At 45.3% G+C, this 12534-nt stretch overlaps 1 protein-coding gene across 4 annotated transcripts in view; it reads right to left on the reverse strand.

Annotated features, from left to right (window-relative positions):
* Positions 1 to 5178, reverse strand: part of CSNK1D (casein kinase 1 delta) — a 42267-nt gene extending 37089 nt beyond the window's left edge. Inside the window, exon 1 of one of the 4 annotated variants that reach the window (XM_061615983.1) lies at positions 4807 to 5175. In XM_061615983.1, the coding sequence (XP_061471967.1) occupies positions 4807 to 4882 (76 nt within the window). In that variant the 5' untranslated portion in view covers positions 4883 to 5175. Of the gene's footprint in view, positions 1 to 4806 lie in introns of all 4 variants that reach the window. The other 3 variants (XM_061615984.1, XM_061615982.1, XM_061615986.1) reach the window with 3 other exon arrangements.
* Between the last annotated feature and the right edge of the window lie 7356 nt (positions 5179 to 12534).

Here is a 12534-nt window from a genome sequence, read left to right on the forward strand (position 1 = left end):
TCACCATCCATAAGATTTTGGGGTAAGAGGCAGAGAAGGCTAATAGTTAATCCCTTGTCACCTCAAATAAAGACCTTTGTTATTAACCAAAACGGATGTAACTGTAGTTGCGCATTATAAAATTAGTTGCAGGTTTCTTTTAAGTATATGAAGATTGTGATGTAGTGTGGGCGCACACACTCACTCAGGGAGACTTCTTTAACATGCCCCATATTAAGCCTTCTATAGTATACTTGTATAGGGCTAGACAAAAAAGTGGTAAGCTGCTGAAAAGGGCAAGTCATTTTACTGCACATTCTCTTTAGAATGGTACATAAAATATTAAATCTACCAAGCAAAACCACAGGACAAAAGCAATGTGTTCTTTATTCACTTGAGGAGGAGCTCAACTGTAACCATGCACATTTGGGTACAGATTCGTGAGCAAGCCACCCTGTCTTAGGTAAGCACATTTTCTGCCAACAAAAGTTTCTAGTGACTGGGCAGCATTTCACAATTCTTAAGAAAACAGAAGCTGGCTAAAGGTCAGATTCTGGGAAATACTGAGACAGCCTAACAATAAGCGTCATGAATATGCAAGAAAGATTTCACCATTTTTAAGTGAAGCTGTTTGCTACCCTTTCAAACTAATGCACAATGCTGGTGTGTCACGTCACAGCTTCTGTGAGAGCAACAGGAAGATCCCACTCCTTACCAAAAGGTGGCAAAATCTTTACTTCTAGAGGAAAGATTTGCAACAGGAATCAAGAGATTACTATGCAGTTTTAGGTGAAGGCTAGTCAGTCATCCATGTTTAAAAATACTAACAGATTTTTTAAAAACAATAATGACACCCTCTGAACTGGTTTGCCAGATTTCAGGTATAGGTCTGAATTTTTAAATTTCAATGACCTCAAGATCTTCCTAGTAGACATTTACATTTATTTTACAACTAGCAGACGCTGAAAAACTCTTACAGCTCCTGTTAGAGACTGAAGCTTGCGTTGGATTATGTAGAATATCAGATTCCAGTCTCAAACCAAATAACAAAAACCAGCTGATTTCTAGAACAGGGACTCCCAAATTGTGGTCCCTAGGCTTCATTCAGGTGGTCCACGGCATATCCATATTAAATATTCATATTGATTTTAACTGTATTTTTATTGCCTCTTTTATTACTACTATTTTATTGTATTACTATTTGAATTCTATGGAATGCAAACTAATACAATAAAATACAATATACAAGAAAATAAAATATGTAAGAATAAAATACAAGAATACAATATATAAAATACAGTTAAAAATCACACAGCATCTAGCACAGCACATTACAATTGTGACAACAAGCAGAAAAATCATTAAGTGCTCCACCAAGACCATCAGTGATTTTCAAGTGGTCCATGGGGAAAAAAAAGTCTGGGAACCATTGTTCTAGAGCATATACAAAGAAACATAACTTTGTATTTGCTGATCCAGAAGAGGCACATTGGCAGTGCAAGCTATATGTTTAAAAAACTGTTCCAGAGGAACCCAACATAGTGATTCCCAGGACCTAATTTAATATGTAAGCTTTAACAGAGCAAAATGACTATTTACCAAAACACACAGCCACTGGTTCCCAAACATTTTCCCCACAGACCATTTAATGGTTTTTCTGCCTGTTGTAACAATTGTAATGTGCTGTGCTAGACGCTGTGATTTTTAATTGTTTTTTTATAGATGCTCCATGAACCACCTGAATGAAGCTGGCAGGCCACTCTTGACTGATGGATCACTGTTTGGGAACTCCTGCATTAGGCACTGTCCAACTGTTGTGTCCCACTTGTGCAACAGATTTCCACTTCCTCTCCTCTCCTCTGCAGCCCCCATATGTTTCCAAAATCTGGGTTTGGGGACTCTCCAGAGATGTTTGGGGGCATGGGGGACTGCAGAAGGGAGAAGAGGAAGTCCTATTGCACCCACTGGTGCAACGATGCATCTCAGCTACTGTGTTGGGCAGATTTGGAACTTTACATACCAATATTCTATGTGACCATAAATGTCTCTCTAGTATAGCTTTATTGTACCGACAATGGCTGCCTTGGTGTTCTTACTCAGCGCATAGTTAAACTATGGAATTTGCTCCCACAAGACGCAGTAATGGCCACCAGCTTGGATGGCTTTAAAAGAAGATTAGACAAATTCATGGAGGACAGGGCTATCAATGGCTACTAGCCGTGATGGCTGTGCTCTGCCACCCTAGTCAGAGGCAGTATGCTTCTGAAAACCAGTTGCCAGAAGCCTCAGGGGGGAGAGTGTTCTTGCACTCGGGTCCTGCTTGCGGGCTTCCCCCAGGCACCTGGATGGCCACTGTGAGAACAGGATGCTGGACTAGATGGGCCCTGGCCTGATCCAGCAGGCTCTTCTTATGTTCTTACATGTCTAATGTTTAACTAATGGTTAAATGCTGATGCATGCTGCTCAGGAGTCCCTGCTTCATTCATCCCCAGCTCCTGGCTGCAATAAACTACCAGCCTTGGCTTGTCATGTTGTCTGAACCAGGGCTCAAGGCTTGTTTTCCCCAAAGAAACCATGAGCAGTAAGCCAAGAATAAACCTTGGCTGCCGCTTGTGATTTGTTTGGAGAAAAACTAACCATGAGCTCTGGTTTGAATGATACAAATTCAGGCTTGTGATTTATTGCTCTCGGCACAGTATGGCCAAGGAAAAGGGAGGAACAAAGCAGGGAGTTTTGCACAGTGTGCACCACCTGCTTGTTTGCATTAAAACACAGTTAAACATTATAAATGGTTTAATATGACATGCAAACCTGACTGCTACAGGCATACAAGACTTCACTGTATTAGGAGAAGGTCAAAGTCCCAGGATTAGAAGTTTGGGTAAGTTTTTTCTCTCTCTCTCAAGTACGACACTGGTTAAATTTTTAGCTACCTTCAATGCTATTTTTATATTATTTTCTATAGCTTCACAAGTATGAGAACTGAAAAATTTGTCTGGTTGCCAGTATGCTAATAAGTGGCATACGCATAGCCAAAATGCGTAAGTGCTTAAGAATAAAAAACACCAATACCTATTTGACACATCTTCATACACAGGCTACCTGCAGCCTTTCTTGTACATAATTTTCCAAATGAAAATAATCAAATAGGCAGCTGCTCCTCATATAAACGGAGGTCTGACAGCCAGATGGACTGTTATTAAGAATAAGAAACAAATAACCCTTCTGACTATATACAAAGTTTCCCAACCTGCATGACAACTTTAACAACTGCTCCCATAGGCGGAGCTACAACAGCATGACAGGTCCTTCTCCTTCTGGGGGCACACCCTTATACATAGCTCCAGAAGAACTACCTCATAACCCTCAACGAACTAATAAACCTGTATAACAAGCAGCAAGGGAAATACCTCACAGTTGTGTTGAGGTTTTATGATTTGTAGGCCAAAACCAGCACTGGGGATGCGAGACTAACAGTCTAAGAAACAGCATTTTGAATGTTCTCCATCTGTGTCCCCCCCTAGATAAAACAAAGCAGCACACAACTTGTTTAATGTTGTTGCACTACCATATTCTGAAGGACAGCAGTGCATTGGGACAGGCTGCAAGGGGGAGAGCTTTTCAATTAACAAGAAGTAAAACTTCACAAATGGGCTCACAGGTGCTGATGTGCATATATTTGTGTATTTGTAAACACAGGAGATCAAACTTGGATTGACTTATACCCTTGTATAGCAGTATGCACAGTAGGCAAGCCCATTACAGCCACTTAATGCACACTGCAATACATAGGCAAAAGCCTTTACAGGATTTTGCCATGAGCTATTTGCTGGAATCAGTTTCATCCATCAGATATTTTTCTGGCCTACCTTTGCATGAAGCCTATGAATCTGAAAGGAGACACCCAGGCTAGCTTACAAAATGCAAGAGAAACCCACAGTGTCTCTCAGAGTCTATTAAAGATTTATTATCAAAGATGTAAGTTAGCAGGCCTCTGGCTCAGGTTCACAGTTATACGTCATCAAAATTAGAGGACTAGGTTGAAAATAATCAGGTATGCCTTTCTTCCAGAAAGCAATAGAAAAGGTAGACCTTCTGCCCATCTTACAATTGGCATAACAAGCAACAAACAAGAGAAGGGAAGAGCTAACCTAAACATAGGCAATTATCTCTTTAAAACAGGCCTACTTCATGAAAGCCTCACAGTAAACACAACTCTATCTGAATACTATTTTTTTGTTTGCCGATAGCTAGTACATTTCCAAGCCTCATATTTCACTGTCAGAACCCTTCAACCCAGAAACATGTAGTTAGGATTTTTTTCCTCTCACTTCGGCTGGGAACCCAAATAAAAAAAGATGCAAAGGGGGGATGGAGAGAGAGAAGGGAAACAAGAGAGCTATTTGTCCCAAGGTCACAAAAGAAGTTACTAGGCACTACGGTGACTCGCAGTCTTGATTTTCCCAGTGAGAGTCAAAACCATAATCATAAATATGCTTGCTCAGAAATAAGTCTCACTTAAATAAACAAGTCTTACTTCTAAGTAAACATGATTATAATCGCGCTGGCCAAGCAGGCAGGGCTAGGACGATTTCTTCCCGTTATCGTGTTGGATGCAGTTCTTGGGCGTTCCTCTTCTCATCTCACAGAAAACAAGAGTCCACCGGGGTAGCCCGACCTAAAGGCCCCGGAAGACCACAAGAGGCAAAGCGACCCCCCCTCTGCCCCAACAGGGAGCTGCTTTCCCACAGCAATCGCCCCCCTTCCACTTCCGAAACCCCAGACTCCCGAATCCGCTTGGTTTATGCCAGAGCAGCGCCTCCTCACCGAGGTAAATGTCCCCGAAGGAGCCGCTCCCGATCTTCCGGCCAAGCCGGTACCGGTTCCCGACTCTCAACTCCATCGAGGCGGCTCGATTGGACCCAACCCAGTTGTGAGGGCCCTGACTCAGAGCAGGGCAACGCCGGCTACCATCGCGGCCCTTAGCCCCGGCTCTCTACGCCCGAGGGTTTCGGGGGCGACAGCACACTCCGGGTGGGGAGGATGGACGCAGATTCCCCAAGACCCGACTCCTCCCTCAGCACAGCTAGGTCCGAGCCGCCATATTATGTGACCTCACTTCCTTGGCAACAGGGGGTGGAGCCTGCGACGGAGGGGTATCCTCTGATTGAAAGCTGGGTCAAGGGAGAAGATGGTGACGCCTAGACAATTCTCGTCGTCACGGCATCTGTAGAACCCCGGAGGGTGGCCGGAACCGGATCCTTAATCGCTTCGACCGCGATATCGCTTAGTGGTAGCGGGTAGCATCTGGCAGAGGTCTTTGACCTAGCCGCACCCGCAAGAAGCAAGTGTTTCTTTCGTGGGTGGCTCTCCCAACAGGCTAGGTTTAAGTATTTATTAGTGATATGGTTTATCCCTGCTGACTTTGCTGTACGCTTCTGAGGCTGGACTAAAAACCATTACAGCATCATCTCATAAAACCATAAAAGGATGTTGTCAAAGCATTCAGTGAGTTTATCGACACTACAAATTCGAAACGGCTTCAAAATGATTTACTTTGGGCAGCGTAGCTTCCTGAGGGAGGCTATGAGAGAACGCTCAGAACCATCATAAAAGGACAGTATTCAAGGTTCTTTCGGAGACCATTATGGACATACGAAGTAGTTTTTTTTTAACCTTTTTCCAGCTCTATAATGGATGTGCCACTTTGGAGTTTGATCTCAGGAGTTTGCACCTTACCCATAATGTGGCTGAAAAAGATAGGTTTCACATTTCAGATTTTTTTTTTTAGTTATTTGGATATTCAAAATGAGAAGTTAATTCCTATGCAGAAAAGGGAGTGTTCACATTTCTCAGTCTTTCAGCTAGAGGTAGCAATCTTTTGAACATCAAATTCAAGCAGCCTTTTCAGCTGATTCTCTCTGGGGACTGGAGAGAACAGTGTGGCACTCAAGGGGTTGTCTGTAGGAAATTAAAGACAATTATAAACATAAGGTGACATTGAATTGGCCTATGGGTGATTTGAGGCAGACTTCCCCTTTTTGCCGACAGCAATGTTGTAAGACCTATTTATTTGGACTGAGTTTGCAATTATAGTTAAGCTCAATGAGAGGAGACCACTTTAACTGTAGATTAATATGACTGCTTTAATCTGTGTTATTAGGGGAGTTTAAAAATACTTGTCATCAGACCACTTTCTGGTCTGGCAACAATGGTGGATATTTAGTGGTCCATTTTACAGATTTACATTGTGAGACAAGTGATTTCACATTCTGGGCAGCTGAATTGCATGGTACACCACACTTAAATTATATTTTGCTGCAGCATAAACAAGTGCAGTGGATATTGAAATTAAACACTGCCACACCAGTTGGGCTGAATTGAAGCAATGATTGCTTTGTGCGCTTACCAAGTTTACATAAAATCATGATATATACATGTTATTTCTGATTTTATTTGCATGTTCATATGCATATAAACAGATATATTCAAACATTCCTTTTATCGGAGCAGTCAATTTCATATTTAGAATAACATGATAGGAAAATTACATGACTGCTGTCTCTCTTTAAAAAGATCAGCCCTGGATGTTCTTGCAAGTATCCATTTGTATTTTCATAGTTTGACAATACTGTATATCTTTAAGTGTATCAGTCAGTTTGTTCTCCCTGCGTTGAATTTGTCCTGGAAATGAATTGGCAACCAATGTAGCTGTTTTAAAACAGGAGTTTTGCTGGCTGGGGCTGATGGGAGTTGTAGTTCAAAAAAGTAATTTTACAAGCTCTGGATTTTAGGAGCTGGCAGTAATCTGGCTGCTGCATTTTGGACCAGTCATCTTCAAGGGCAGCTCCACATAGAGCAAACTGCAATAATCCAGTCTGGAAGTTACCAGAGCACAGAGTACTATGGCCAAGTCATCTAAAAGGAGCCAAAGCTAGTGAACCAGCCAGAGCTGGAAAAAGTCACTGCTAGCCACTGAGGCCACCTAAGCCTCCAGTGATAATGTTGGATGCAGGAGTACCCCCAAGCTGCAGATCTGCTTCTTCAAGCGGAGTATAACCGTATCCAGAACAGGATGTCTCCCCACCTCCCAGACATGAGAACTCTGGACACACAACCCTTCTGTCATTTCAGAATGCAGCCTCAATTTATTGGCCCACATCTAGCCCATTACCACCTCCAAGCATCAGTCTAGCACCTCAACTGCCTCTCCTGATTCAATGGAACAGAGAGAGTTGGGTGTCATCTGCATATTAATGACACCTCACTCCAAATTTCCTGATGACAGCTCCCAGCGGTTTCATATAAATGTTAAATAGGATTGTGGACAAGATGGAACCCTGCAGAACACCACAGGACAGCTCCTATGGTGCTGAATAGCAGCCTCCCATACTACTTTTTGGAAGTGGCCCTGGAGGTATGAGTGAAACCACTGAAGCATAGTGCCCACAATCCTCACCTCCTTGAGATGCTCCAAAAGGATACTGTAGTCAACAATATTAAAAACCACTGAGAGATCAAGGAGAACGAGCAGGGTTGCACTCCCCATAGCTGTTTCCCAACAAATGTCATCAACTAGGGCGACAAAAGCAGTTTCAGTCCCATATCCAGGCCTGAAGCCAGACTGGAATGGATCTAAGTAATCAGTTTCCTCCAAACATGTTTGAAGCTGGACCACCACCACCTTCTCGAGCATCATGCCCAGAAAGGGGATATTTGCCACTGGGTGATAGTGTTTAACACTTCTGGGTCCAAGAAGGTCCTCTTAAGAAGGGGACTCAGCACCACTTTCTTCAAGGCAAATGGTATCTTTCCCTCCTCCAGTGAATCATTAATCACTCCCTGGACCCAGGGCCGGATTAAGCTGAGGAGGGCCCCTAGGCTGATTGGTGTTTGGGGCCCCCTTCTCCCTACCTTTCTGCTTTTTTTGCGGCTGCGCGTACTGCACACACAGGTTTGCCATCAATCAAGATGGTGGCCAAGGTTTCCCTAAGGGGCTGAAGCCTCTGCCGCCATCTTGGGTGATGGCAGCAATGCACACGTGTCGCAGGCATGCATGCCATCAACCAAGATGGCGGCAGAGGCTTCAGCCCCTTAGGGAAACCTCGGCCGCCATCTTGATTGATGGCAAACTGCAAAAAACAGCAGAGAAAAAGGTAAGTGAAACGGGGAGATGGCGGGCGTTTCAGAAGCTCTTGTCCCGCGATAATTTTTTTTAGCTTATGCACGGGCCCCCAAGAGCTACGGGCCCCTAGGCTTCAGCCTACTAAGCCTAATGGATAATTCGGCCCTGCCTGGACCCACCCAGTCAACCCTCTACAGCTAGCTCTAAGAGGCCAAGATGGCCAAGGGTCGAGGCAGGTAGTTTGCCACACATCTTCAAATAGCTTGTCCACACCCTCAGGCCACAATAATTGAAACTGACCCAGTACAGATGGAACTTGCTCTAACTGTGGCATCCAGTTCTGTCCAAATAATATACTAAGGCTGCTATCTTAATCTAGGAGTAAGCCCCGTTCAGTTCAATAGGATTTACATCTGAATTATGCTTTAAGTAGATTATAGTTTATTAGGTGCATTCCCCTTGCGGCTGTGTGATAAGCACATAACCATAATATTCCTACAGTTCCAGGGATTTTTTACTTAATTTTTTAGTATGGAGTTTTAAAGTATGTCTTAGATGCACGTAGGTTGTGTAATTATTTAATTATTAGCTAAGAGCCATTTTCACCTGCAGTGCCTGCAGGAAGAAGAAACCATCGCCCCAAGGGAAGGAGAGGCTGCTGCTCTTGCTGCTGCTCTTGCTGCTGCTCTTGCTGCTGCTGCTCTTGCTGCTGCTGCTGCTGCTGTGGGACCACCACCTCCACCACCCTTCCCTGTGGGACTTCTGCCTGGCAGGACCAGGCCCCAGGTACCCAGCCAGGCAGGACTGATTCTTACCACCTGTCCCTCTTTGGAGGGATACATAAGCCGGCTGGCTGAGGTGGCCTGGGAGACCCAGTGCCTGCAGGAAGAAGAAACCATCGCCCAAGGGAAGGAGAGGCTGCTGCTCTTGCTGCTGTGCTGCTGCTTTCTTTTGTTTTTTGTTGGTGTGTTGATGCAATTTGAGATGAATGGGTGCCTGATTATATGAATGTATGTCTGAGTGAGTGTGTATGTTTATATGCTGTATATATGGCTGTTTTTATACGTTTAATTGTTGTATATTTTAGTTGTATTATGTGCTTCGGAGAGAGTTTTATCCATCAGGCGGGGAGACTTGAGGGGGCCCCAATTGCCGTAGTGACGGGCAAAGGAAGGTATGGCGCTGTGAGAAGGACGTGCCAGGTAAGGGGAACGCGGTCCAGACATGTTGTGGCTGTGCCTTGTTCCGGTCCTTCCCACACCCGCAAGGTCGTTGGTAGTCCTATCAGCCAACTCTCAGATCTCCAGTTGCTGTTATTAAATGCCAGATCGGTATATAATAAAACCTCCCTCGTCCACGATTTGATTGTGGATGAGGCAGCCGATCTGGCATGTATAACCGAGACCTGGGTGGGTGAGCAGGGAGGAGTTGGTCTCTCTCAGCTCTGCCCACCGGGGTACTTGGTTCAGCATCATGGTAGATCTGAGGGTCGGGGAGGTGGGGTTGCTGTCGTCTATAAGAGTTCCATCTCACTCACCAAGCACCATGTTCATTCAGTTACTGGCCTGGAGTGTTTGCACCTTGTGTTGGGCCAGAGGGACAGGCTGGGAATCCTTTTGGTGTACCGCCCACCTTGCTGCCCAATGGCTTCCCTAACTGAGCTGGCGGAAGTGGTCTCGGATATATTGTTGAGGTCCCCCAGACTAGTAGTACTGGGGGATTTCAACATTCATGCCGAGACCACTTTGTCTGGCGCGGCTCAGGACTTCATGGCTTCCATGACAGCCATGGGGCTGTCTCAATATGTTAGTGGTCCAACACATGTATCGGGGCACACTCTAGACCTTGTTTTTGCTACTGAGCATGGGGAAAGTGATCTGGATGTGGGGAGTTTTACAACACTCCCTTTGTCATGGACAGACCACTGCTTGCTGAAGTTTAGACTTTCAGTAGCCTCTTCCCTCTGCAAGGGTGGGGGACCTATTAAAATGGTCCGCCCCCGGAGACTAATGGATCCTGAAGGTTTTCAAAGGGCTCTGGGGGATTTTCCGGCTGATAGGACTGGCGCTTCTACTGAAGCCCTGGTCGCTCTGTGGAATACGGAGATGACCCGGGCTGTAAACACGATCGCTCGTGCACGCCCTCTCCTGTGTAGAGCTCATACAGCTCCATGGTATACTCCGGAGCTGAGAGCGATGAAGCAAGATAGGAGGCGGCTTGAGCGGAAATGGAGACGAACTCCCGACGGATACAATTATGCGCTGGTTAGTGCTTCGACTAAGCTCTACGTAGGAGCAGTGAAGGCAGCTAAAAAACATCATTTTGCTGCCACTATTAAATCATCTCTTTGCCGCCCAGCGGAGCTCTTTCGAGTTGTCCGGGGGCTTCTCCATTCAAACCCTCTGGACATGGTGGAATCATCAGAAGCCCGCTGTAATCAGTTTGCTGATCACTTCCAGAATAAGATCTTATGTATCCGCCAGGACCTAGACTCTCAAGTTATAGCAGTAGATCCTAGTGAGATGTCCGGAGCACAGTATTGTCCTGTTTTGTTGGATGAGCTTCAGTTGGTTCAACTCGAGGACGTGGACAAGGTGCTTGGACAGGTACATGCAACCACTTCGGTACTGGATCCTTGCCCCTCCTGGCTGATAAAAACTAGCAGGAATGGAACAGGTAGCTGGGCCAAGGAAGTGATAAATGCCTCTTTACGAGAGGGAGTGGTCCCGGGCTGTCTGAAAGAGGCAGTGGTGAGACCACTCCTGAAAAAGCCTTCCTTGGACCCAGACAATTTTAACAGCTACAGGCCAGTGGCGAATGTTCCATTTCTGGGCAAGGTCTTGGAACGGGTGGTTGCTGGCCAGCTCCAGGCGCTATTGGATGAAACTGAATATCTAGATCCATTTCAGTCGGGTTTTAGGCCCGGTTTTGGCACCGAGACAGTCTTGGTTGCCCTGTACGATGACCTATGTCGGGAAAGAGACAGAGGGAGTGTAACTCTGTTGATTCTCCTTGATCTCTCAGCGGCTTTTGATACCATCGACCATGGTATCCTTCTGGAGAGGCTCGCGGAGTTGGGAGTTGGAGGTACTGCTTGGCAGTGGTTCCGCTCCTACTTGGCGGGTCATCTCCAGAAGGTAGTGCTTGGGGAACATTGCTCGACACCGCGGGTTCTCCAATATGGGGTCCCGCAGGGGTCAGTTTTGTCCCCCATGCTTTTTAATATCTACATGAAGCCGTTGGGAGAGGTCATCAGGAGTTTTGGAGTGCGTTGTCATCAGTATGCTGATGACACGCAGCTCTACTTCTCCTTTTCATCTTCTTCAGGTGAGGCTGTTGATTTGCTGAACCGTTGCCTGGCCGCGACAATGGACTGGATGAGAGTTAACAAACTGAAGCTCAATCCAGACAAGACTGAGATGCTGTTGGTGGACGGGTTCTCTGATCGGATGGTGGATATATACCCTGTCCTGGACGGGGTTACACTCCCCCTAAAGGACCGGGTTCGTAGTCTGGGAGTCTTTTTAGACTCTTCCCTCTCACTTGAGGCTCAAGTAGCCTCGGTGGTTAGGAATGCGTTTTACCAACTTCGGTTGGTAGCCCAGCTACGTCCCTATTTGAGTAAAGAGGACCTTACATCAGTGGTACATGCTCTGGTAACCTCACGTTTGGATTACTGTAATGCGCTTTATGTAGGGCTACCTTTGAAGACAGTTCGGAAGCTACAACTAGTGCAAAATGCGGCGGCCAGATTGCTGACAAGGACCAAGCGGTCCGAGCATATAACACCTGTTCTGGCCAGCTTGCACTGGTTGCCAATATGTTTCTGGGCTAGATTCAAAGTGTTGGTATTAACCTATAAAGCCTTATACGGTGCGGGACCACGATACCTTGCGGAACGCCTCTTCCGATATGAACCGGCCTGTGCACTACGTTCTGCTACGAAGGCCCTCCTCCGGGTTCCAACTCACAGGGAGGCCCGGAGGGTGATGACAAGATCTAGGGCCTTCTCAGTGGTGGCCCCCGAACTATGGAACAGTCTCCCCAAGGAAGTACGCCTGGCGCCGACTCTGCTTTCCTTCCGGCGCCAGGTCAAAACCTTCCTATTCTCTGAAGCATTTTAAGTTACACTGATTTACTTTTAAAAATGTTTATTGTATTGGATTGTTGATTGTATTTTAGTATTATTTTGTTATTCATTGTATTTTTATGCTATTTTATGTTCACCGCCCAGAGAGCTATTGCTAGTCGGGCGGTATATAAATTTAATAAATAATAATAATAATAAATTCTTCTTTGAAGCAATTTCTGTTACTGGACTGACTACAATTTGTAATCAAAACAAGTTTGATTACAAACTGTAGTCAGTCCAATAACAGAAGTTTTATTGAAATTTAACAAACTATTTTTGATACTGTGGATGCTGTATT

Source organism: Rhineura floridana, chromosome 3 (assembly GCF_030035675.1).
Source record: "Rhineura floridana isolate rRhiFlo1 chromosome 3, rRhiFlo1.hap2, whole genome shotgun sequence".
NCBI classification, from domain to species: Eukaryota; Metazoa; Chordata; class Lepidosauria; order Squamata; family Rhineuridae; genus Rhineura; species Rhineura floridana.